This window comes from Ascaphus truei, chromosome 3 (assembly GCF_040206685.1).
Source record: "Ascaphus truei isolate aAscTru1 chromosome 3, aAscTru1.hap1, whole genome shotgun sequence".
NCBI lineage: Eukaryota > Metazoa > Chordata > Amphibia > Anura > Ascaphidae > Ascaphus > Ascaphus truei.
Genome location: NC_134485.1, coordinates 337,167,659 through 337,194,416, shown reverse-complemented (window position 1 = coordinate 337,194,416; position 26,758 = coordinate 337,167,659). Strand labels below are relative to the sequence as shown.

General features: G+C 41.7%; 1 protein-coding gene across 1 annotated transcript in view; it reads left to right on the top strand.

Annotated features, from left to right (window-relative positions):
* The window catches only part of TFCP2 (transcription factor CP2), an 87,514-nt gene that overhangs the window by 51,091 nt on the left and 9,665 nt on the right, over window positions 1-26,758 (top strand). Inside the window, exons 8-14 of the mRNA XM_075591618.1 lie at window positions 616-704; window positions 9,412-9,487; window positions 10,375-10,468; window positions 13,221-13,311; window positions 14,769-14,878; window positions 15,559-15,701; window positions 20,252-20,303. Coding sequence (XP_075447733.1) covers window positions 616-704; window positions 9,412-9,487; window positions 10,375-10,468; window positions 13,221-13,311; window positions 14,769-14,878; window positions 15,559-15,701; window positions 20,252-20,303 — 655 coding nt within the window. The remainder of the gene's footprint in view (window positions 1-615; window positions 705-9,411; window positions 9,488-10,374; window positions 10,469-13,220; window positions 13,312-14,768; window positions 14,879-15,558; window positions 15,702-20,251; window positions 20,304-26,758) is intronic.

Sequence of the window (26,758 nt, the reverse complement as noted above, 5' to 3'; positions counted from 1 at the left end):
AGTAGGAGAAGGTGAAGAAGTAGTAGTGATTTGGCCAATATGGTTTGTAAGTAGGGAGCAGTGATATTGTACAGACTATTTTAGTAGCTTTTGTTGATGGATTACTGCCTGCAAGGATGTGATGTTTGCTGTGAAGGTTGAATAATGTCAGACTATTAAAACGGCTAATTTCTGCAGCATGCAGTAAGCGCGGAGGCTGCATTCTTTACTGGGGTATAAAGTCTTATCTTGAACTTATATATGTGCTAAGGCCTATCCATGGAAAATGTGTTTATCTACAAAACGTATCACGCATATTGTAGAAAAGCTGATGCAGGTCTCCATGTTTGTACTTCTCCCAGTATCCCCCACGGTTGATGGATCCGTGGTTTGCGTAGCAAAAGTGGGCTTCATCATGGGCGTTTCCATTATGTTTTGGGGGGTGGGCCCATGACATCAGAGTTATTGCCTTTTGAGGATTAAAGTGGTCAGCATAGTGGCAACTAGAAAAATAGAGCAGCGGGTACCCATGTGCCCCACCTGGTTAAAATAGTGACTCTCCGCCTCTACAGTATGTAAAAGTTGTACAGTGTGATGATTGTACCTGTGTAACCTGCCTTTTTTCTCTTTTTATAGTGCTCGCCATGGCCAGAGATCACCTATGTCACAAATGCCCCCTCGCCTGGCTTTAACACTTCTCACAACAGTTTTACCATTGCGGAAGGGTAAGTGAGATCTTGCTTTCTTTATTTACTTTTTTTATTCAAATGTTATTGTAGATTTGCTGCTTTATGCAATACAGTATGTCCAAACACATCAAATATTATAGACACAATATTCCTTTCTGCCCACGAAATCACCTATACATTGTATAATGCAGTCCTCAACATAACAATCAATACAGGCAGTCCTCGGATAGCCAACGGAATCCGTTCTGGAAGTAGCGTTGGATAGTGAAACCGTTGTAAAGTGAGTCCCATGTTAATCGGTGGCGGTGAGCGTCGGATAACGCATTCAGGCGTCGGAAAACAGCCCATAGGGTTGCATTGTAAAGCGTCGGATATGCCATCCGTCCTAAAGTGAAACGTCCGATAGCGAGGACTACCTACATAGTGATTCAATATAAAGGTAAAAACAAACCATAGAATAAGAAAAACAATCAGAGAGGTCCACATTCAACAGGGTTTGATGCATTTTACAGGGGGATACTGATAGACTGGTTATATTATTGGATACTGATAGATCGACATATCGACAATATAGAGTTCTTCTATAATCTTTTCTGCTTCATTTCAAGCTTAACCTTTTTGGTGTACGTGGCGCTTTCGTATTATGGCCCATAGCCTCAGTTCCAAAAACTGTTACTATGCACCTCTATCATACTGGTGATAAGGAGCCCATATTTTGTAGTAATGTGGTATTTGATACTTAAGAGAATGTCAGCTTCTCCGTTATTCTAATGAATTCCACTCTTCCACCGTTCTTCCATAGATGGAATGAAGGGTCTTTTGTACGTTCTGGCTAATATCATTTTGGCAGCATAGATGGGATGTCTAATTTAAGGTTTTCGTATGTCTGGGGATACATGCATTGATTAACCAGAGTCCAAGCGGCGCATTTTCGGGCTGGAAGGGCACATCTAACTATCTGATATTTATCTCACTAAAGTCAATGCTAGAGCAACTCCGCCACATGTGCAGATCGTGTGCTCCCTGCCCACATAGCTTCCAGCAAACGTCTGTCTGGCAAGGTTACATCCGAGCTAGTTTAACAGGAGTCAAGTTTATTCTACAAATGATTGTATAGCTTGTTTCTGTTGGCGAGGCAGAAACTGAGTTCCCATGCAATTCTCCCCAAATGTCCTGCACCATTATCTAATCTCCCTCTGTCAGAGTGCCAGGCTTCAAGGGTAGGTGTTATATCTTCTGCATAGAGAGAGGATAGCTCCCTCTCAATCCTAGACACTACATTCCTAGGATCCTCACTATAACATGTAATGTTGGAACTGAAAATAAAAATTATATTTTGAAATTAAAAAAGGATCCTCGCTATATATAATATTTTATCAAGTGGATGGGTCTCTTGGGACACTTGTTTGGAAGATTTGTTAAAGCATGCCATGTCTGAAAGTAACGATAAAAAGGAATTTGTTGTTCCACTTTATCTTGCAGTTGTAGCATTGAGAGATGTTTAAACCTGAAGATACCCACAGCGTTCAATGCCGTGATGAGTGGTTATATCCGGCCTGTTTATCACGTTTCTCTGTCACTGCAGATTTCTTTACCATTATGTATATTGCACAACTACATCCCTTCATTCACTCTTGTCGCGAGAATATGGACATTTGTCTTTTGTTACTTGTTTTTGGGGATGCTGAATGTCTTATATTATTGGAATTGAGGCACTGCAGAGTTACCAGATAACGAGAGGACAAATCTAAAATGCACATTGGGTAATCGCCAAGTCTAGAATCCTTGTCGGGACCTGTAGTCATTAATAAGCATGCAGCTGCCATAATAAAATTGAGCTCACCTGATAAATGCAAACTTTAGCTCAGTCTTGGAGACATTTCAAGTCTGGTTCCAATGCTGTGTAAGAAATTTTAGTTCAGTATTTAAAGCTAAGCTTGCTCCAAAAAAAAAAAAATGAATCTGAGGCTGCTGAAATTTACACATTTGCTATGCTTGGCTGTAAACCCGGCACTCCGGGTGTTAATATGAAGGATCTGGAGTAGACTAGTTGCTTTTCTGTATTACTGTAGTCGGCAGAATGATTCAGAATAGAGATTGCCTTTTCACCTCCCTTATTGTGGAACTCGCCTTGTAGCTGAAAGAATGCGATTTTTATCAACATCCGACGACACAATCTAATGGAACGTAAAAGGTGTTCACAGGCGCAGCCTCCCTCCATATATTCCCAGGCTTTGTTGGTCTTTCAAGGAATTATCTGTGCAAATGTAGCCTGATGGGCAGGCCTGGCTGCTCCCTGGAATGCAGAAATACCACTGTAATATTTACATACATACAATGTCTTTATTGACCTTTTGGCCAAGGGAGGAAGAGTTTCCTGAAGCCAGAGTTAATTATTATTCATTTCTCTCTTTATGTTGTCCATCGGTGACAGTAAAGTTAACCTCCCAGTTCGAGGCACGTATTGGTATATTTTGCTACTGGTTTTTACTTATTCAAACATAAATGTTGCATTATCATTTCATTTTTTGTTCTGAAGTGCGATTTTGTCTTCTTTCTGTATAGCACCTTACAATGTGACTTGATGCGCCCCCACTGCTTTTGTACTCTCCCTACACATTGCTTCAGAAAGTTTATTGATCAGATACCTTTGTCTTCTCGATCTTTGTGTCCTGTTTCAGGAAGCTCTTCTGGCAAAATGATTTGTCCCTGTGTTTTTATCCAAAAGCATGTGTTTCTATCTGTTTTTATAGTCCTTTAAATTGGTTTATCTGTGTGTTTAGATAAAATCACTTTGTTCTCTGGGTTGAAGCAGAAATAATGTTTATTTGTGTAGTGCTGAAGTTGTGCACAGTGATGTAAATAGCATGTAACTGGCACAAGAAATCGCTGCTTGGCATGTAAAGTTGGTGCTGGAGGCACAGGAATATAAGGCCACGTCCATAGTGCGAGAGACAGAGTGCGCGGTGCAAACGGACCACACCTCTGAGGCAGGACGTAGACTGCGTGCGCGGCAGCGTTTTCAGCAGACACGTGAATTTTGCTTTTGTCGCACGACGGCCGGGTCACGCGAGCGGTTCAGCCAATGAGGGCGAACCAGCCTCGTGACGCCACGCCTGCCCGTCCACAGATCGCTCGGCCGACAGGCGCGCGCAACGCCCTGCGCTCCGTCATGCACGCGCCCACTTTATCCGAGGCCTTAGAGACATGGCCAAAGTTACAAGGAGAATTGGCAGGGATTTTAAAAGCCGCAAAACATTCAAAATCCTATGTTTCTGTGTTACATAAATCAGTTGTGTAAAATTAGATAATTAATACTTTTTTCAAGTGTATTTATTTTAATTTCAACTCCATGCTATTTTTTTTTATGTCACTTATTTTTTATTAGTGTTGTAGAAAAACCTAGAAGGGATATAGAAAAGGGAGGGGAGCGGAGGGAAGTACCAAATTTTTAACAAAGATGCCGTCAAATATACGATCGATCCGTAACAACAACGTACACTACACACAATCAAATGTCTGAAAGGGAATACAACTCTCTACCCAAACTCAAACCTAGACTCCCCCTTGAGTACCAGGGCTCCCATACCTTGTGAAATGTTCTTGTGTTATGTCTGGCATATGCTGTTAATCTCTCCTCGTTCACTTTCTAAATTATCTCTCTCCTGGAGGGGGGTTGGGTCTTTTTCCAAGCCCCTGCGATTGCACGTCTTGCCGCGGTCAAAATATGTAATAAAAATTTGCTTGTATTTCGGTTTACATTTTCTAAGGGCTTCCCCAGGACCATTGTAAGTGGATCTAAGGGGATCCTTATCTCGATAATTTCTCTAATCAAATTCGGCACATTACCCCAAATCTCTGTATTTTGGGTCAAAATCACCAGATATGGGCCATATCACCTACACCTCCACATCCTCTCCAACAAAGATTCGAGGCCCCTGGGCAAATCTGCCTCAACCTCTGAGGTGTAAGATACCATATAAAAATAATTGTATAAATATTCTCTTTAGACATTGAAGTAAGTAAATCACTGACCAGCTTTTACAGTTCATAAAGTTTTTTTTTTTAATTTTAAAATGTTCTTTTATTATATTAGAAGAGAAGCAATCAGTTTTAACTTTACTATACTGGCAGGCTTTACATTTTGAACATTTAGAAAACCCTTTAGGTTTCTCTCCCAGCCATGTATTTTCAACAGGTATAGGCTTCAAAATGCTTGGAGCTAATCTGTCCTTAAGGTTTCTTGCTTTTGTATATACTACCTGTGCTCGTTCAGGTAAAAAAAAAAAATCTTTAAATATTTGGTCACTTTTTAAAATATGCCAATGTTTATAATAAAAGGAATGAAATTAGTTTTGTCGTCTTTTCTAGGATTTGGTTTTAATGTTAGGCTTCTTTCTGTTTCTTTTGCTTTCTTTTTAGCTTCCGCTAGGAACTGATATTAATTGGTATTGAGATTTAACCCTTTGCCAAATCCTAAGGGAGAGTCTTATTGCCGCCGAATCAAAAAGGTTTGGTCTAAAACATTTTATAAACTTTTTATTCCATAGAAGAGCCAATAGTGCCGCGGAACTATTAAAAATATTTTCTAAATCGACCCACCAATATTGGTTTTTCTGGGAATGCCAAACAATAATCTGCTTCAAACAGGATGCTAAATAATATTTCTTAATACCTGGGACCAGCAAAACTGACCTCGCAGCTCTTTTTGTTTCCCCATATAAATTGCGTAATCTTATTCTGCAAATCCTTTATATATTTTATCGGGATAGAGACCGGAAGACTCTGAAAACAATATAGCAATTTCGGGAGAACATTAATCTTAAATGATATAATACGGCCCATCCAAGAAATTTGGTATCCACTCCATATTAATAGAGCGTGCTTTGATTCTTGTGAAAAGCTCTGGGCAGTTATATTTATAAAGAGATTGGTATTTTTTTGTCAGAAAGATCCCCAAATATTTCAATCTTGATTTATTCCAATAGTAAGTAAAATGTAACTTAATTAGCTTTACTTCGGTTTCTGATAAAGTTAAATTTAGTGCTTCTTATTTGGCAGAATTCATTTTATATACAGAAAGAGCCAAACTCAGAAAGCGCTTCATGTAAATTGGGAAGGGAAGTCGGGGGCTTAGAGAGCGTCAGAATAATATCATCAGCAAACACAGATAATTTAAAATTTTCCGGACTGATTTTAATACCTTCCTTTATTTGGGTTTTTCCTCATTTTAATTGCAAGAGGCTCAAATACAAAAAGCAGAGGAGATAATGGAGAGCCCTGCCTAGTATCATTCCTGATTTTAATTTGGTTTAACTCCCTTCCAGGCTTTAAAAAAAAGGCCGTTGGGGAATCTTATAAGGCCTGGACCCCTTTCAAAAATGGACCAGGAAAACCAAATGCTTCCATTGTTCTATCTAGAAAATCCCATTTAATTCTGTCAAACGCTTTTTCAGCATCTAAACTCAATAACCGCTTTAGGTCTAGAGAAATTGGTATAATCTATTATATTAATAATCTTAAGAATATTATCAGAGACTTGACGCTTGCTTATAAAACCTACTTGATCATTATGTATCAGACAGGGCAGAATTGGATATAGTTTATTCGCCAATATTTTACTATAGATTTTTAAATCTGTATTAAGAGAAATTGGCCTATAGCTTGCACAACTCATTGGATCTTTACCTTCTTTAGGTATAAATACCAAATTTGCTTTAGACATTTGCGTAGGAATCTGGGTACCCTTTAAAAAACTATTGAACAGGTCTAGAAGATTTGGAGCTAAAATCTTAAAATATTTTTTATAATAGGTATTTGAAAGCCTGTCCAGGACTGGGGCTTTTGAGGATTTCAAACCCTTGATAACCTCTCCTAGTTCTAATATATTTATCTTAGCATTCAGACTCTTCAGATCTTCCGTGGGCAACTTTTGGAAGATCGCAATCCTGTAAATAACTATTTGTTCTATGAATGTTTTATTGAGATTGGGGTCTAGTGAATCTAGATAATACAATTTGTTAAAAATTCAGTACCAATGTTGGTATTCATTTAATTGTATTGTATTTTTTATATTACATTTTTCTGACGCTGCATACATTTTTCTTTAAAAATCTCAGTCCTAACAGTATTGCTTCTTTTATCTAATCAGATCCCCAAATATGTGCCAGGGTGTCTTCCCTTTCCTTATCATAGTAGGTCTGACTGGTCCACTTTAGTGCCTTTTCTGTATCTTCCAATCTTAATCAGTTATTCATCTCTGGCCTGTATATATACTTCCAGGACTGTTTGTTGATACTTGTCCTTCTGCCTGGACCCTATATACAAAGTTTAGTATTTTTCTATTTTATACAGTTGTGTGCACCAGGCATCTGTTATATATATATATATACTAGCTGAGAGACCCGGCGTTGCCCGGGATGTGAACCGTGCTCACACTGACACACACTGCTCATTGTTCACACTGCACACTGCACACACACACTGCACACTGCACACACACTGCTCATTGGTCGCACTGACGCACACTGCGCACACACAGCTCACAGTGACACACACTGCACACTGCACACACACTGGTCACACTGACACACACTGCACACTGCACACACACTGCTCACTGCTCACACTGCACACACACAGCTCATTGCTCACACTGACACACTGCACACTGCACTCACACTGCACACACTGACACACACTGCATACTGCACACACACTGCTCAATGGTCACACTGCACACTGCACACTGCACACACACTGCTCAGACTGACACACACTGCATACTGCACACACACTGCTCATTGGTCACACTGCACACAGTGCACACACACTGCTCATTGCTCACACTGCACACACTGCACACACACTGCTCACAGTGACACACGCTGCACACTGCACACACAGTGGTCATTGCTCACACTGCACACACTGACACACTGCTCATTGCACCACACACACACACAGTTACAGACAATCACAGACAGTTACACACAGTCACACAGTCACACACACTTTCACAGTTTCAAACAGTTTCACACAGTCATAGACACTTACACAGACTTACACACACTCTCACACTGTGAAACACTTACACACACAGTTACACACAGTCACACACAGTCACAGACACTTACACACACTTACACACAGTCACAGACACTCACACACAGTCTCACACAATTACACACACCAGCACCAACACCCGCTCCCCCCCCCCTCCTCCTGCGCAGGCAGCGGGGACAACGGTGGGGAGAAGGTGAAGCGGGGACCGGAGGGGCATCCCCCCTCCCATCTCACGTCCCGCGGTGACAGGGGGGAGCCGGGAGCGGAGGGGCAAGAGCAGCACGTAGCATGTGGAGGGGGGGGGGGGAGCTCACCCGTCCTGCCGCTGCCTCACTCATCCGGCCGCTGCCTCACTCATCCGGCCGCTGCCTCACTCATCCGGCCGCTGCCTCACTCATCCGGCCGCTGCCTCACTCATCCGGCCGCTGCCTCACTCATCTGGCCGCTCCCACGTGGATGTGAGGCGGGAGGCCGCGTGTTGTGGCAGCTCCCCCGCGTGTGTCCCGGGCGCTCGCTCCGCTCCCCCGCTGACTGTAGCGGCGCCGGGGTGTGAGCTTGGGGGGGGTTTGAGCTTGGGGGGGGGATGAGCTTGGGGGGGGGGGTGAGGTGTGTGAGCTTGGGGGGGGTGGGAATGTGTGTGTGTGTACACGGGACTCCGGGTAAGTTCGGGCACAGGGAGGGTGGGGGGGGTGTGGAAGTTGAGGTGCGGTCCAGCTGACGGGGGAGAGTGAGGGGCACCAGGAGGGGATTGTGTGTGTCTGTGTGTCTGTGTGTCTGTGTGTCTGTGTGTCCTTTGGCCCGTCACTCCGCCTCAGGCCAATGAGAGGTGTGCGGGGGCGGGTCAAGGGACCAATGAGATTTCCCCTAGGGACACCGGACATCCAGGCAGGCAGGCATACAGTGCTTTCACTAATATAGTATAAGATATATATATGTGTGTGTGTCTTCCCACCCCTCTCCGCCGGCCCCACTTCCCCAACACAAAGTGCCGCAAGGAATGCTGTTTAACACGGGTTCATCCAGTTCAAAGCTCTGAGCTACACCATAGCCCTCTTTATGCGTGTTCTTTTCTTAAACTCTCAATTACTAAACGGTGTCAAAAGAATTGCACCGGATTTGCCAAAAAAAATTAAAATGCCTTTTGCTTTCAATGGGATTCATTTTTTTAAAATTAAATATGGTGCTGGTTTCTGCACTAGTTTTGCCTCCGTTCTGCACCTGGGAGAGTTGAAGAAATCGAGCCCCACCCATGTGCATGAGGTAACACAATGGGCACGGAGAACACAACATGGTCAAGTTTACAACTCTGCTTGTAAAGTCCTTTTCAAAAGTAACGTTTCGGGAGAAGGAGAGGAGCCTGCAGATTGATGCATTTGCATATCTGGTCACCTGTCTGATATTCTAATAATCCTGCCGATAGCAGCAGAAAACCCAATGGTGTGCAGCCACCATGCCACGTATCCCACACGGAAAGATTACAGTAAACAAACTGTCTTGGATCATTGCCTCTCTAAGCTGGGGATAGGGTCATTTTGTTCACAAGGGAGCTTTCGAGTTTGCAAGTGGATGGGGGATTAGAGGGTGGTAACAAAATATTAGAACTCGATGAGCATTGAAAAGCCCTAAATGATGTCTGAAATGTCTTCTCCCCTCCCCCCCCCCCCAATTGTTTTTACAGAAATGGTTCTCCAAATCACCAGCCTGAGCCCCCAGCACCAATCATTGATGTAGCGGCAGTACTAACACCTATACAGGTACTCCATTGCGCATTAAGTAAATATGCCAAAGGCACCTTCACTTACAGGTGGACAGACCAGTGCATGTTTTTCTCTATATCTGTATGGCAGCCCATGCCACTAGCACCATACATTTTCCGCTCCCAGCTTCTAAACTCAGGCCGACACCTACAGGTGTAGCAAGACTACGGTGCCTCGGTCATGTGGGGGTCCCATTCAGAAGCAAGACCCCCTCTCTCCCCCCTCTCCCTCCCCTCCCTCCCCTCCCTCGCCCCACAGCTCCACCACGGCAGACACTGTCCCCGGTCGGTGTAGTGGACTTTTACTTTTGTCCCCAGCACCTGCGACAGGAAGTCTTGCCACATTTGTATACCAACGCCGATGCACCTATCTTTGTTGATTTGTTTATGGTGCTCCAAAGCCTCACATGTATTTGAATGTTTTTATTTATGTAGTGCCAGCCAATACACGTTGTGCTTTAGAGATATTGTACAAGACATAATACAGGGAAGAATAATACAAAAAAGTGCATAATATATAGCTTGTAAGCTCAGATACTTCCCCAGTGTTGACTCTAATCTGGTGTAGTGAGACCTACAGAGACACAAAATGAGTATGTGGACGGGCCAGGTTAAGAGGGTAAGTGCATATGCAGGCTTGATCAGATTTTGGAAGCTATCCCTTTCTTTCTACATGCTCAATTTGTATGTCACTGTAGTCTTCATTTTTCTCTTAAATTACAGTATGTAGCACTATAACATTTTGAAAAGACAAGTGATGGAGTGGGATGTAACAACCCCAATATGCAGGCTGACTTAATTTACATGCGCTAGAAAGAAAAGGCACAATGATTTGCTGCATAATGAACATTTTGTAGACCTTGTTTGTGTGTGTTTCTCTTCTAGAACCTCTTGCCCACAGCAACGCCTCAGGAGGCACAACAGTGGCTTCATAGAAATAGATTTGCTGCATTCTCACGGCTTTTCACAAATTTCTCAGGTTAGTGAAAGATTGTAACTTACAAGAAGGAAAACTGGTAACCATACTAAGACATCAGACTGTTCCCTCATTCCCTTCCTCTCGTATACCTTGTACATTTTGTAAAGCGTGGAATACTATAGTTGACAAAGCAAATATTTGGCTGCTTCTGTTAGAAAATTAAGATATTTATTTCTTTTTAGGGGACCCTCCTATAGAGGCCAAGTCCAGACATACAGTACTAGTTTATGTTCTCTCTCCCCTCTGTGTGCTCATTTGCATGTCATTTCCCAGAATCCCTTGCTGCAGTGGAAGTGCTGTGTGCTGGGTGATAATGGTGAAAGGTGGGGTTGCAGACCTGTCTAAGACATGCAAATGAGCATACAGTAATATTTCCATTTGCTATATGCTTTGCTGTGGAGGGTTTTTGTCACTTTTTTTACCCACTATAACTTAACTAAGTATGGTAAAACCCATCCTCATTGCTTCATTTTTGCATAGCCAGTGTAACCAACCCCACACTGATGAGACCCATTAAGGTCGAAACGGCTGTCTGTGGGTGGGTTTACTGGCTATGCATCTTAACCCTGGCTGTGCTCTAAGCTGTGACCATGCAGCAAGCTTAAGCCTATAGGGAACCATGTTAAAAATGGTTTTGAAGCAAAAAGTGGCACTGTGTGCTCATTTGCATGTCATTTCCCAGAATCCCTTGCTGCAGTGGAAGTGCTGTGTGCTGGGTGATAATGGTGAAAGGCAGGGTTGCAGACCTGTCTAAGACATGCAAATGAGTATACAGTAATATTTCCATTTGCTATATGCTTTGCTGTGGAGGATTTTTTGTCACTTTTTTTACCCACCATAACTTAACTAAGTACTGTATATTTTTTTGGGAGAGAGAACATAGACTAGTACTGTATGTCTGGACTTGGCCTCTATAGAAGGGTAATGAATGCACTTATAATTAAGTAGAGAATAAACGCTTTTCTCCAGAAACACTGGATCTGGAACAGTGATGTCAGCGTGGGGAAGGACCAGGGATTCTTTATCCATGATGTTGTCTTGCTGCAGGATCCTTACTGTTTTAAGGGTACTCTGTACTTGGTCTCAAGGAAGCATCATATGGGAGAGAAAACCATGGAGAGCGTACAGTGTAATACTGTTTAATAAAATATATAAAAACCCTATAGCATATAGGTTATGAACTCGCACTTTGACAAAAGAATGTAGGCAGTGAGAGAGTTGGGGCAGTCCGAGTCTCACACTAAGATCTGATGTTCTGCCAGTAATGGGTCCGTTTTTGTACCTCACAGATACTGTAACTATCCCGAATGTCCCAGGAGCTCAGTTCTCTCCGTTGTAATTCCCAGCTCAGTGTCTCGCAGCTATGCCTGGTAGCTAGCTGTACTATACAGTACTACTCTATGTTCTCCCTTCCCCCTGCCTTTTTTCTCTATTTGCGCCTAGGTCTTCTTCACTGTACAATTTCTCTCGGCTCATGTGGGGTCGGGGACCTAATTGGCTGCATTTTTAGGGAAAGTATAGTCACTGGTTAGCATCTCCCTACATTGATTATATATCAGTTATGTTTATTATTGTTTTTTTTACATTTGGTAATTGTTTTTGTAGCGCTTATTGATCTTTCTCATACACACACACACATATATATATTTATAATTATATATTTTTATTTATTTATGAATGTGTTATTCAATCAAGTGTTTCCTCTTCTCTTATCCCACCCGGTGTTTTATCAGAAAATCCCAGAAAAGGGGAATACATCGGACCCCTGCTAAGTCTTGGCTTAGTATGATTGCAAAAGAGCTTCATCAAATTATCTAAAACATGGTGGCCAATTCTAGGTCAGGTATTCGGGATGTCCCTGCTTCAGCACAGGTGGCTGTTGATTGAGCCACCTGTGCTGAAGCAGGGATATGCTTAAAACCTGATGTTTTGGTGGCCCTTGAGGACTGGAGTTGGCCACCCCTGCTCTAAAAAGACTTAAAATGATGCTTGCAACATCTGTACCTCCTAATTCTCTCCTCCCGTAGAGACATTAAAGCAGCCGTCCAAGCTGCCAGTATTTGTATTTATTTATTTTCTCCTGTAATATGTGCATCAATACAATCCACACAATGATAAGTAATTAGCTACGTTGCCAATCAATCGGTGAAGATTCGGCACAGGGGTTCACTAAATGGCTGTTGTAGGGGTTGTAAATGGTTGCTAAAGAAACAAAAATGCTTGTTACATTATAATTAAAAACGTTATTCAGTTGTTTAAAAAAAATGCTACAAGTATTTTTTCATAGTGCAGAACTGATTTATTTAAATAAACACACATGTAGGCTATTGCTTGGTCTGCAGCTTTGAGCATGGATGCACACATGGCTCTTACGCTCAGTTTGGGGAAGCATCATTTGGGTGAAACAACTTCACCACCACATTTCACACATATGCGGGATACTTTCTTTTCACTTCATCCTGCACGTGACAAGTCAAACATGAGCTACAAAAAAGACTTAACAGATATGAGACTGTAAGGCATCTCTCCATTATATATGCCGTGCATGTCTTTATTTATATAGCGCCATTAATCTACATAGCGCTTCACAGCAGTAATACACGTGACAATCATATAAATACCAAATAATACAAATAACAGATCATGGGAATAAGTGCTTCAGACATAAAAGTAACATTTCGGAAGAGGAGTCCCTGCCCCGAATAGCTTGCAATATATAGGTGTTAAAATATTAACATTTGCCTTTTTTTAGGTGCCGATTTATTAAAGCTAACTAGGGATGATGTGATCCAGATCTGTGGTCCTGCTGATGGCATTCGACTCTTCAATGCACTGAAAGGCCGGTGAGTTGCTCTGCTCAGCCTTACATAGCTTAAGGTGAAGATAATGGCGTACTTTGCAGTGGAGATTTAGAATTGGAATGAAGGCGCTTGATGTCCCAGGGAAAAGATCTGAAGGTGTGCATTTCTCTAAATATAAATACCTCTGGGGCATTTTAATGATCAGACTTAACTTTGTTGGTTACTAATATCACGTGTAAGACGAGGCAGTTTCAACTCGAGTAAATTACCAGTCATTTGTCCTAGATCTGTTTATAATAACAATGTGAAAAAGGAATTGCAAAATATGTGTTGCTGCAAATCCAAACGATTGCAATAATTGTATATAACAATGTACTGTTTGAATAAATTAGAATTTGTGTCTTAAGATCTGAGACATGCAAATGCACCACAAGTGGTATTTTTATTTACTGTACGCTGCAGGGTTTTTCTCACTTTTTTTTACCCACCATTATTTTTTTAAATGTCTTGTTATGCAGACGTCCCAGCTTCACGTTGCATAGCCAGCAAGCAACCTGGCACTGTATGAGACTCAAAAGGTCGAACACAGCTGTCGGAGTAGGTTTTACTGGCTATGCACTTCTTAAACCCAGGCTGTGCTGAAAAGCAGTGCAATACGGCAGGCATACAGTACGCCATGTTAAAGTGGGTGAGACGTAAAGGGTGACGCACTGTGCTCATTTGCAAGTCATTACGCAGAATCCCTGGCTGCAGTGGAAGCTCGGTTTGATAATGGGGAAAGGCAGGGTTGCAGACATGCAAATGCACCACTAGTGATATTTTTATTTACTGTCTAACATCCACACGGTGTTGCTGGATCATTTACAGATGGAAAAAAGTGGTGGTGGAGGGGGTGAGATATGAATAATATTTATTTTAATAAACGCTGTATGGACCTCACAATGTCTGGAGTAGCATTTATATGGTAATGGAGGCAGAAGTTATCCATGCCTTGAAATGTCATGAGGCACATTCAGATTGATCTAAAATCAGAGTGTGTATCAGGGCTCTTCCGCTGGGGACTCTTGGGCTAAACATGGCCCACAAAGGGTCTTGGGGGGCCGTTGACTGTCTGCTTCTAATTTTAATTGTAGTAGCCTAGGCAGGTAAGTGTAATTTAAGATGTTTAAAATCATTATATTACAATTCTTTTGTGGCTCCTAATTTATTTTCTGATCTGGTCCCTTTGGGAATCTGGTTGAAGTGCCCATCTGTACATGATCAAAACAGGCCTGGAACCCATGGTCTTCCAGTAAAATACAGCCCAGTTTATAAATGTATTATTTCCACGGTTTGGAAGGGAAGTATATCCAATAGCTTAGTCTTGGATATCTTGACATGGGTTTCATTTGCCATAGTAATAGGCTGGAGGGTGGTTGTTGCTTTCGCAATGTGTTCCTTGGTTAAAGGTTCTCATTTGTAGAGCTGGCTGGTCATTTTTGCTCAACCCCAACCCCCAGGATGGTGCGGCCGAGGCTCACTATTTACGTTTGCCAGGAGTCGCCGCAGCTGAGGGAGCAGCACCAGCAAAAACATGAGAACGGAGATCCGGAAACCAGTGCTTTTTTTGGTAAGTAGCTGCTCTTTTAGTGTTATAATAGGCTTTGGGGGAAGGAATGGCTGCAGTAATGCGACATAGAGCTGCGGTGCACAACTCCAGTCCTCATCACCCCCCGCAGGTCAGGTTTTAAGGATATCCCAGCTGCAGCACAGGTGGCTCCGTCTGACTGAGCCACCTGTGCTGAAGCTATGATATCCTTAAAACCTGATATGGGGCGGGGGGCTCATGGGGACTGGAGCCGAGCACCACTGACCTAGAGCATGACCCATAATCATAATTTATCGACGGAACTCCACAATCTTCTTGCCTGTGGAAAGTCTCTGGACGGTTTACATTTGAGGTAAGAATGGCTGCTGTTGAAAATGTAATGTATGGAATGGATTCCCCTCTCTTCCAGCTGCTTTGAGGTGTTATCTTTTGATTGCCTGATTTAACACTTTGCGATCTGGACTGTTAATGTTTTTTCCGTTTGACGCGTCCCGAAGGATCAGTAATGCTGGTAGTTCCCTGATGGCTCAGTAGTAGCTGCCTTGAAAATTCTGCACTGACAATTGTATGTGCCTTCTCTGAATCAAAAGCAACATTTGTAACATTTCCTGGTGCCGTTATTATTTTTGTATTCTTTCTGTATATGGTTATGCAGGGTTATAATGTAATTCACACCTGCCATTGAAACTCTTCCCTCGCAGTGTATCATGCCATTTATCTGGAGGACCTGACGTCCATTGAGTTGACTGAAAAAATAGCCCAACTCTTCAGCATCTCGCCACGACAAATCAACCAGATCTACAAACAAGGGCCCACTGGCATTCATGTTCTGATCAGCGATGAGGTAATGTATGTATGCTTTATGCTCCAAAGTCTGTTTTGTGTAAGAATTTGTTATACGTGTAAATTCTACTATGAATCGCTCTAAATATACTATAAGGAAACTGGAAATGTATGGTGGCAACCACCTCCAATAGTGTGTCTTGGACATTAACTCTCAGATGGTAGTGGTAAAGGAATACTGGCCTGTGTCGGCTAATAGACTATTCCTAACTTCAACTTTTCAACCTATAATTCTCTGAAAGTATATCATCTGATTAATCGGCCTTTGGTAGGACCAACCCTTGTGATTCCCACAGTACAGCTTTGTTTGTAGCAGGGTTGCCACCTTCTATTGAAGGCTAACCCGGAGATAGCATTTTTTCAGTTTGATCTTTTTCTTATATACTTGTTTCTCTTACTTTTGACTGCTGTGGGGTCTCCCTGCATCTGCATCCTCCCCTCCAAATCACGTCAACGTGGCTGCATGACGTCACGTGAAGCAGGCGTCACGTGACACCACATTGTCATGGCAAAGTGGCGCCACGTGATGTTGCCATGACAATTGACGTCGTGCAGCCATGTTGATTTGCAGGGGGAGGTTTACGAGGTAAACCCAGAGTTGCGTGACTTTTTTACACCAGCCTCTTATCTGTTGGAATTGGCAGAAGACAAAGTAGACACAAGATTCTATTTTCTGGCTATGAAATCGGTTCCTTGACCGTGAACCTTTAGAATCCGGTGAGTGTTCCATGCTACACAGACCAAAATTGAATTTCTCTTGCTCACAACTACACAGCAGCAGATGTTGCATAAAGGTTGGGTTGAAAAAAAGCTCATCTGAAGGCCAGGCAATCTCATGTGTCTCAGTGAAAACTATCACTTCTATGTAAATTGCTTATTTACAGATGAACACATGCGTGCAGAGGTTAACCACTTAAACGCCAGCATCCACTTTTGTTAAACAGTCTGCACATACTCAATGAGTTTTCTTGGCCATTATGCTGTGCGGAGTGTTTGACAGGGCAGTGAGTACTTCAACAATTTGACTGCGATGAGATGTTGGTGTAAAAGAGGAGTGGTGTAGTGGTTCTAGCAGACTTTGTTTAGGTTCCTTCTTAGGTTACTGTTATCTTGTACAAATCTATATAAATAAATGGGGGTTAAGTTTGCCCCAATCATGTCCCCATTTCTGATTCATTCACTCTACTTTCATATGTCATGGAGTTGTTAAACCTGGGTGCTCAACTCCAGTTCTCAAGCACCTCGCCCCTCCCCCCCCCCCTACTAAATCTGGGCCACTTTAAATTGATCAGACTTCACTTTGTTGGTTAATAATATGATGTGAAGCACAAGATGTAGTTGTGAGAATTACAAGTCAGTTGTTCTAGTTATAATAAAATATGGCAAAGACTTGCTGTACCCTGCAGCACTGAGGCCTTGTTGACATTATTGTATATAACCATGTATTGTTTATATGAAAGCATTTTTCTTTCTTACCAGCCCTTTTTTTTAAGTAGACTAGTGTGGGTACCCCCGCATCCGCTATAATGAGTTTATAGGTGGCGTTGCTCCTTGGATAAATATGCGTACATACTGGACAAGAAAAAGAAACCCAATTTGGGCACTCGCCAATTCTGGATGATTAATGATGAAGTTAAAAATTACTTTTTTTACAAACCGAATATTAAAATAGTGGATGTTAAAACCCCACCGTTCAGTGGAATCAGGGAAGGGGAAACCACTTTTCTAATGATGCATTTATTTATTATGGGAGCTTTTAAAGGTTAAGCCATTTTTGTCTGGTTCCTTTTACAGGCAGTCCTCGTTTTACAACGCTTCGCTTTACAACGAATGGCTTATCCAACGCTATGCAATGCATACCTATATTCATTTTTACAACGCCAAAACGGCTTATCCAACGCTCTTTCGATGCTTTGCAAAGTTGTTTATGTATATATAATATATCATATAATATTATATTATACTATATAATATATTATATTATTAAATTACATGAGATATTATGTTATATTATATATATATAATACAGTATATACACTATATAATGTATGTGTGCTGCATATCTTATTGCCTGAGTAAAATATTTTGTGTATTTTAGCATTAAAAATGCCTTCAGGAACGGAACGTTTCATTTAAACAGTGTTCCTATGGGAAAACGTGTTTCGCTTTAAGACGTTTTGCTATCCAACGCCATTTTGAGTAACGCATTGTGTTGGATAACCGAGGACTGCCTGTATTATTATTATTAATTAATTTTTTTTAAACTTTTAAACTTTTGAGTATTTGTGTCGTTTCCTTACAAATAGACAGGCAAGAGTGAAATGGCAATAGGGTCTACCGAATGTGGTGGGGACTGTAGGCTTGTGTGTGAAATAAAGATCAAATTATTTTTATTTAGCTGCAAGAAACCTTATTTTTCATTCTGTCTCTAATTTTTATTTAATTTTTTAACTGGTTATTCAGTCATTTTCATGGGGTACAGGGAAAATAAAAACACATTCAGATGCATCATATAACAGTTTTGAACTGTAACAAATTAGGATGGGGCAACATGTAGTATGGGGGGGAGATAACTAATATTTTAAGAAAAGGAGCACAGAAAAACTAACATTTCTAGGGCTCTTTCACCTGCGACTACACGCTAGACCTTATTTTAACAAACCACGGGTCAGAATCTGTTGCAGCACACGATTTTCTGATATACCTCACAACAGCAAGTCTATGTTGCTTACTAGCCGCCTCCACCTCTCAACGGTCAGCCATGGGTCCCAGACTGACCCGCATTTCAAAGTGTTCTCCCTCAGGAAAGCTGTGATTATTTTTCCATAAAGAGAATGCATCACACCTTAGGTTTAAATGTTTTTGATGTTTGGGATCTCTTGCTTATTCCATATAGTTGCGATGCAGCATCTTGTCACTACAATTGAGGCAAGTTTACAAGCGTGTTTGGAGAGACCTGTAGAGGTTTGCCTAGGAGGGTGCACCATGGATCTGGGACGAGGGGCTTGCACAACATTATGCCTACTAAGCTGTTCTATAGGGGTGCAAATATTGGACATGACCTGTGTGTGTGTGTGTGTGTGTGTGTGTGTGTGTGTGTGTGTGTGTGTGTGTGTGTGTGTGTGTGTGTGTTTTAAGGATCCGTTTGCCCACAACCTCTGAAGCATAGGGGAGATCTCTCCTTGTTTATTGCACGTGGTCTAACCGCGGTTACATGCCACCTAAATAACATCTTGTAAGCGTTCTCTTGGAGAGTTGTAGAAAGTGAACTTTTAGCTGCTGCTTCACATATGGCGTTCCAATCATCCGTGTCTAATGTGACCCCTAACGCATCGCACTTCAACATGTACACCCATTTGTTGGTGTGGTCTATGTTCAATGGCATTTGGTATATTTGTGAGATCGACCTCGCTCCAAATATGTGGACTTGTATAGTAGTTCAAAATAGATGATAGAGCAGGGATTATCAGGGGTACGCATGGACAAACATATTTTTAACTTGCAGAAAATAAAACATTTCAGAGGGGGACAGGTTACTTGTTTCCTTTAAATCTGAGAAATTCTTGACATGGGAACCCCCAATGAGGTCGTCTACCCTGGAAAGGTCAGCTTTAACACAAGTATTAAAAATATGCATCGACATCCCCGGGGGAAGTGCGGATTGCCAAATAGGGGCGTCGTGGTGAGAGGCCATGTCTAAATTTGAGACCCTCCCATAGGAGGAGAGAGTGCTTTATGTTGGGGAAGGAGAGGGAGTTTGGTGGACTGTGTGTTAGCTAACCAGTGGAGGGAGTTAATACCCAATAGGGGAGCAGAGAGGGTTCTCAATATCCACCCAACCCCTTGAATTTAGTGTAGAATTTCAAAGGTATATCTGGTTCAGCCTATAAGCTTGGTAGTATTTAAGACAGTTGGGGACTGCCAGGCCCTCCTTATTCAAGGGTCTTTGTAGGGCTGAGGACTTAATCCTGGGGTGTTTGCCATCCCAGATAAAGACTTACAAAAGTGTATTTCACACTTTAAGAACTTTATTTAGAACGTGGATGGGCAGAGCTCCAAACAGATAAAGTATTCTGGGCAAGATATTCATTTCAACTATGATTTTCCCAACCCAGGATATACACTATTTCTTCCATGCTTCCATATCTCTCTCTAGGTCTCTGATTAGTTGGGGGTAGTTTGTCTTATAAAGAGTAGCGAATGAGCTGGTGACATTGTCCCAGGTAGGTGAGGGAATATTCACGCCAGGAGAAATCCAAGTTTAGCTGCATAAAACGTCACAACCTCTTGGAGTAGGTTAATATTTAACGCTACTGATTTGGATTGATTCATTTTAAATCCTGACACTGTACAAAATTGGGATAGAACTTGAAATATATTTAGGAGCAAGCTGAGAGGCCTGGAGACTGTCGTGTCTATTTTAAGTGCATGTTAAACCTCTGCTGCTTGAGGAAACTCACATGGTGCAAAATCTTTGATGCTGAGAAGCGGTACTATTTCTTGCACTTGTTTTGACTTTCTTCAACATTTTCTTTCATGTTCCTTTTTCAGATGATCCAGAACTTCCAGGATGAAGCATGCTTTATCTTGGATACAATGAAAGGTAAATTAACTTGCACATATCACTACAATGAGTTCTGAAAGGGTGCTGTTTTATTGATGCTCATTCACAACAGCCGTACCTTCTCAGTATTAACATTAACTTGTGGAAGATGGAAGAACGGAATGTGAATTGTATGATGTAATAAGAGTAAATAATTAGGACTCTAGTGATCCTCCTTCGCACTGCGCTGAGAATATTTAACGTGCTTCCGAAACTGCTTGTATTGTGCAGACTTGCCATAAAAAGGCCCTTTTTATTTTACGTCAAACATATTGAAGATTAACTTGATAATAAATTAGGTTTTGGTAAAAGGCAACATGAAATGATCTAGGTAATAAATATTTTTTTTTCTATCGTCCCCCATTACCGTTCACACAAATGGGGAGTTAGCCCCTCCTACTTTAGGGTAGGACTATCCTTCCAACTTATATAGACCTTGGCTATTTTTGGTCCTATTTGCTTCGGGGTAACAGACTTGCTCCTACGTGGATGTGTCATAGATGTCTCTTTTTCAGACTGATCATACAGCCTCCTTACCAGGTTCTAGTCCCAGAGTCCACTGGAGCTGCACTGCTTGCAGCTGCTAGCTGGGGGAACATTGCCATGCTTGGACCTGCCACTGTCTACCGAGCACAGCAGTCCTTCTGTGCCGACACAGGGTTGTCTTCTGGGTGGGCTGTCGAGCTTGATTGTGGAGTTTGAGGCCTAGTTAGGCCAAACTGGAGTATGCGGAAGGGCGGGTTCCACATTCGGAAGTAGCTTCAGCACATGTGCAGGACAAGCTGTGAACGTATGTATTGGAGCCATGGGAACAGACCACCCCCTCTTGGGGTTGGGATTAGCCAGGACATCAGCCAATTACTGCCCAGGATTGGGCCCAGCCTTTGATCAGAGGGTTCACTTTCCCTCCAGATGATAGGAGTATAGATGAGTGTGTCTGCCTGCTGCTGCTGTTTTTACACGTTATATTATATTTGGTGTTTGGGGCTCCACGGAGAACAAAATAGAGCCTGGAGTTTGAGGTTATAACTAGTAAACCCAGAAAAGCTGTAGCTGAAACTAAGCACGGCTCTGCACTCTTTGATGGAAAATTGCCCCTAATTATTCTAAGAATATTTCTTCTAATGAAGCTCCAACACCGATGAATGAAGATGCTCTGAAACGTTCCAGATCTCCCTCAAGATTCCGATATCCAGAAGGTTATTGCTTCAGTTTGGGAGGATTCCTCATCTGAACGAGAGGGAGAAGTTAAGGAGCTGAATGAAAATGTTAATGTTGGCGCTGTGGATAAGGTCATTAAGGGTAAAACAGTGAATATAGACGACGTCAGAGAAGATATCAAGACCGTAGATGGTGTATTTATGGAATCGACAAAAATAGTCGGGTCTTCCGCAGTTAACCAGCGGAATTGGACATTTGCTCGCTGGACACGCAGCCTGCTTCACTCAAGTACGTTCATTTAGTTAAGCTACGGGGTTTAGGGTAAGGGGTTAAGGTTTTCCTTTTTTTTAGGATAGGGATAGCGTTAGTATTGGGGGGTAATGGGACTTAACTTGGGGCAAAGTGGGCGGTGGCAAGGGGTCCCGGCAGTGTGGTGAGTAGCGGCGAAGTGGCCGCGACAAAATGTCCTCGACTGATTCAACAGGTCGTAAGGGATATCATTCATAATGAATGGCAACATCCAGATAAGAAATATTCCATGTCTAAGAGCTTTTCAAAATGTACCCATTTGCTACATAGGACACACAGCACTAGGATTGCCCCCCTCAAAAGGTCGATTCAGCAGTAGCTGGGATCTAAAGAAAGAATACGATTCCCCAAGATACTGTACTCTGGATCTCAGAATGAAAGGAGCTCTGAAGAAGCACTTTTATACTATTGGATGAGCTTATAAACCGATTGTTACGATTGACTGTATGTCTAGAACCTTGAAGATGCAATGATGCAAGGTCGGATAGAAAAAGAAATCCCAAGTAGGCAAAGGCTCCTGAAAGATATTTAACCCCTATAAGGGAAGCAATACATTTCCTATCGGGTGCCTCGTTTGATGCTGTACTGCTTGTGGCCAGACCTACAGCACTATCCGTGTCAGCCAGGAGATCACGGTAGTTAAAAACCTGGGCTGCAGATACTTCATTAAAAAAAAATCGGGCTTCTTGTCCTTTCTTAGGTTAAAACGTGTTCAGTGAAGCACTTGACACTATTTTCTCAGACTTCAGGAAGTAAAGGGTTTTTCTTGCTTCAGGAAAAAAGACGACCGGGAGCAACGATACATTTTTGTCTGGACGGACAGTCCTTTTGAGATGCCAGATCTTACAGTCCAAAAAGAGGATATCACAGACGTGAATTTCCGCCAACCTAGCAAAGCCAGGGACGTGGAATGCGTCAACGTGGCTCTAGCCAAATGTTTCTTCTTTCTGACCCTGTTCCTGGCAATATCTCCATTAGGAGGAAGAATATCTGTGTTCAGGGATGTGTGGGTCAAGAGAACCTCACTTATAGGCTATAGAGATACTAACAAGGGGCTATGCTCTAGAATTTTGAAGCGTTCCAAGAAAGAACCTGCTCTGGGCATCAAATGTTTCCAGATGCAGACAAACGACTAGCTTTACTGAAGTCTATCCAAATCATATGATAGCAGCAAATAATCCAGAAGGTTTCGAGAGAACAGTAAAAGAAACTGGATATATTCCAACTTTTTCATAGTTCCAAAGGTTACACGTACAATTCAAAATGGAGTCACTGTGGTCAGTAGTCCATATAATCCAGCCAAAGGATATATTAACAGCAATAAATCTAAAGGATGTATACCTGCATATCCCAATCCTGTCATTCCACCATACAGTCTTGATATTCTGGGAGCGATCAGCACTATCCTTTTTCTGCGTTGCCGTTCTGGCTAATAACATTCCCAAGAACCTTCACAAGTTGTTAAAATCGCTTATTTCTGGGGACAGTGCATCTGTGATACCCTATTTGGATGATCTTTTAACCACAGCTCGCACTTGCATAGAGGCACAGACGTGTAGAGATCGTGTTAACAACTCTCCATCATGGATGGATAATAAATATGGAGAAAAGCTGGTGAGTTTCCTCAAACTAGCAATGCACGGGAGATGAATCCCAGAAAGATAGTGCTTCAGAGTTGGATCATACCAGGATATTTTCTAATTAAATGTAATTATTTTAGAAAATCAATTTCATGAAGTCCTTTTTAGGAGTATAGTAAATGATTGGGTCAGTCCGTGTGAGAGATCCTGATTGTGTGTGTGTGTGTGTGTGTGTGTGTGTATTATATACACATACACACATATATCTCAACTCCTAGTAAGAACACAATGCACTCACAGTAAAGCGGGCAGAGATCTACAAGTCATAAGGTATGTAAGCCCCGAAACGTCCACTTCCCTACTGATAGGATAACCTTCAAAATCTGACAAAGGAAAGGAACTTGAAGATAATAAAATGTAAAATAATATATACAGACACCAGCAAACAAAACTGAGGAGCACTTTTTCAGGAACCTTTTTGTCCAAAGAGATTGGTCTCCTTGGCTGTCTTGGAGATTCAAGAGAGATATCAGGCGTTGCTGCATTTTGCTAATCTCTTTAAAAAGACCTTTCATGCCATTCTTAACTGCGCCACGACTGTGGCCCATCTAAACGGGCAGAGTGGCACAAGAAGCTTGCAAGCAATAAAATTAATTGCAAGGATTATACCAGTTTTAAGCTATTCATATTGCAGGGAAGTCTAATACCTTTGCGGACTTAATTTGTCAAAAAATCCATCCAGACGAATGGTCTCAAAAGGAAGATTTTCGATCAAATACTGATCTGGTGGAGGTTGCCAGAAATCAATCTCTTGGCAAAAAACAGCAACATGAAACTACCATTGTTCTGTTCCCGGTTCAGAGACCGTAAGGCATCTTACTTGGGAGCCATGTAAATTCCATGGAATTTATCTGGTTTGTGTTTCTGCCTCTGGCGATGATTCAAAGGGAACTAACAAAGATTATCATGGAGAAAATGAAAGTTCCTTGGAGGCTTCCTATTCTTGCAGATCTCATTTCACAAGGTCCAGTCAAACATCCCAACGTGGCTCTGTTGGCTTTGATGGCCTGAAGAGAGGCGACATTTAGAAATAAATGTTTTTTCACAAAGTTATTAAAATCTTGTTATGCACCAGAAAACAATCAACATCAAGAATCTACTACAGGGTGTTGTCAACCTTTCTGAAATGGTGTGGGTCGCAATCATTCGGGTCCAGTGACAGTCCAGATCCATAATCTGGATTTCTTGCAACAAGGATATTAGAAGAGTCTTTGTTTGAATTCCCTTAAGATCCATGTATTGGTACTGGGTATATTCTTTGAAACACCACTTGCATTTTCCGAAAGATGTTAGGTGGTTGGAAAATTGAGGCCTAGAATCAGCTTGGGATCTCGTTCTGGAAGCCTTGGGTATTGTTCCTTTTGAGCCACTACTACATTTATTGGATAGATGGCAGACTTTGAAAGCAGTGTTTCTTACGGCCATTACCTCAGCCAGAAGAATTGGTGAGCTTCCAGCTTTATCCTGCAAAGCTCCATATTTCAGAATACATAAGGATAAGTCAGGCGTATAGATTCACAATTTCGACCATAAGTGGTAACGTCCTTCCATGTGAATCGAGATAATTGTGCCTTCGTTGAGGAGGAGGTTCACTGTCTGCATGTGCGTAGAATATGAGCCCATTATGTTAACCACACAGACAATGTATCAGATAAATTATTTATCCTTTTCTTTGGGAAAAGGAGAGATCATGTGGGCCTCGGTATCTTCTACAGCAAGATGGATTAAGCTTCATAAGCACACAAGGCAAAACCAATTTGAGTTTTCATTAAAAATCAAGATTCATTCCACAAGAGCCATGGTAACTTCATAGGCAAACAGAGCATAAGCCTATTAAGAGATTTGCAAGGCAGCAATGTGGGCCTCATGAAAAATGTATTATAAAATCTAAATTAACAGCAAAAAGATAAGTTGAGCGTTGCCTCTCGTTTTCAAGTATGTCCGGGCACAAAGTAAATCTGTTCATAAGGCACTATAAGTTGGAAACATTTTCCTGCAGTGAGGCCAAATGTGTTATTTATGTATCAAATGTTTTACCAGGAAGTAATACATTGAGTTACCTTACGTTTTCAAGTATGTCCTGAGAACAGAGTTATGATAATACATGGTTACATTAAATGAACAGGGTTATACATTGTATTTAAAGACATTGCATGAACTTTTAAAGATCATATATTGTATGGGCATATGTAACAGTTACAGACCAGATTAAAATGTGAGACAGCTTTAGTTTTTGGAGAATTTAGACCAGTGGCGCCTTTGCGAGCCTCGGGTAGATTGTTTCAATTGTGAGATGCAGTGTAAGAGAACTTTGGGAGACTAGCACTGCATGCTGTCACTCTGGGTGGGACATCCCCATTTGTGTGCATAGATATGTGGGCAGATAGAGGGGGGGGGGGGAAAACGTTAAGGAAATGTTCTCTTTTCTCTTGAATCCCTCCATGACCGTGCACTAACCTGTCCGAAAGAGGAATAAAAGGAAATAAAACAATTTCTCTATGATGTAATAGTTTTTGGGTACCTATGCAGCTTGGCTAGATGTATAAGGCTAGGTCCCCGCTTCAGCCGACGCCGCGCGTGTCAGCCAGCAGGGGATACAAGAGGATTGTGTTCCCGTTCGGCGGCGCGTCACATGGTGTGGCAGGGAGCCAATCGGAGAAGGTGCCTTTTTTTAATATATACATTGTTTGGGCAATGTTTCCTAAATAATCCGTCTGTGTAATGAATTAAATTGAATGTAGTTTACAACAGTTGATGTCATTCTGTGTTAGATGTGTTAGATAAATGTGTTTAGGCCACCAGAGAAGGTTTTTATTATTATTATTATTTATGAAAAGCCTAAAAGAAAAGAATGACCGTAGGCATGTATATTATAATACCGGACCAAGTAACTCCTTCCCATTCCCTCCTCTTATTTCATGTAATGTTTCCTCACTGACGGATAGATAGGAAGGCCAAATGACTGATTGATATATATATATATATCAATCAATCAATGTGTAATATATACATATTTGTAAATGTATCTGCTGTGAGCGCTGTGCTGTGCTTTGTTGGTATTGTATTGTATGTCTTTATTTATATAGCGCCATTAATGTACATAACGCTTCACAGTAGTAATACATGTGGTAATCAAATAAATAACAGATAATATAAATAACAGATCATGGGAATAAGTGCTTTAGACATAAAAGTAACATTAAGGAAGAGGAGTCCCTGCCCCGAGGAGCTTACAATCTAATTGGTAGGTAGGGAGAACGTACAGAGACAGTAGGAGGGAGTTCTGGTAAGTGCGTCTGCAGGGGGCCAAGCTTTATGTATCATGTGTTCAGAATATCCACAGTG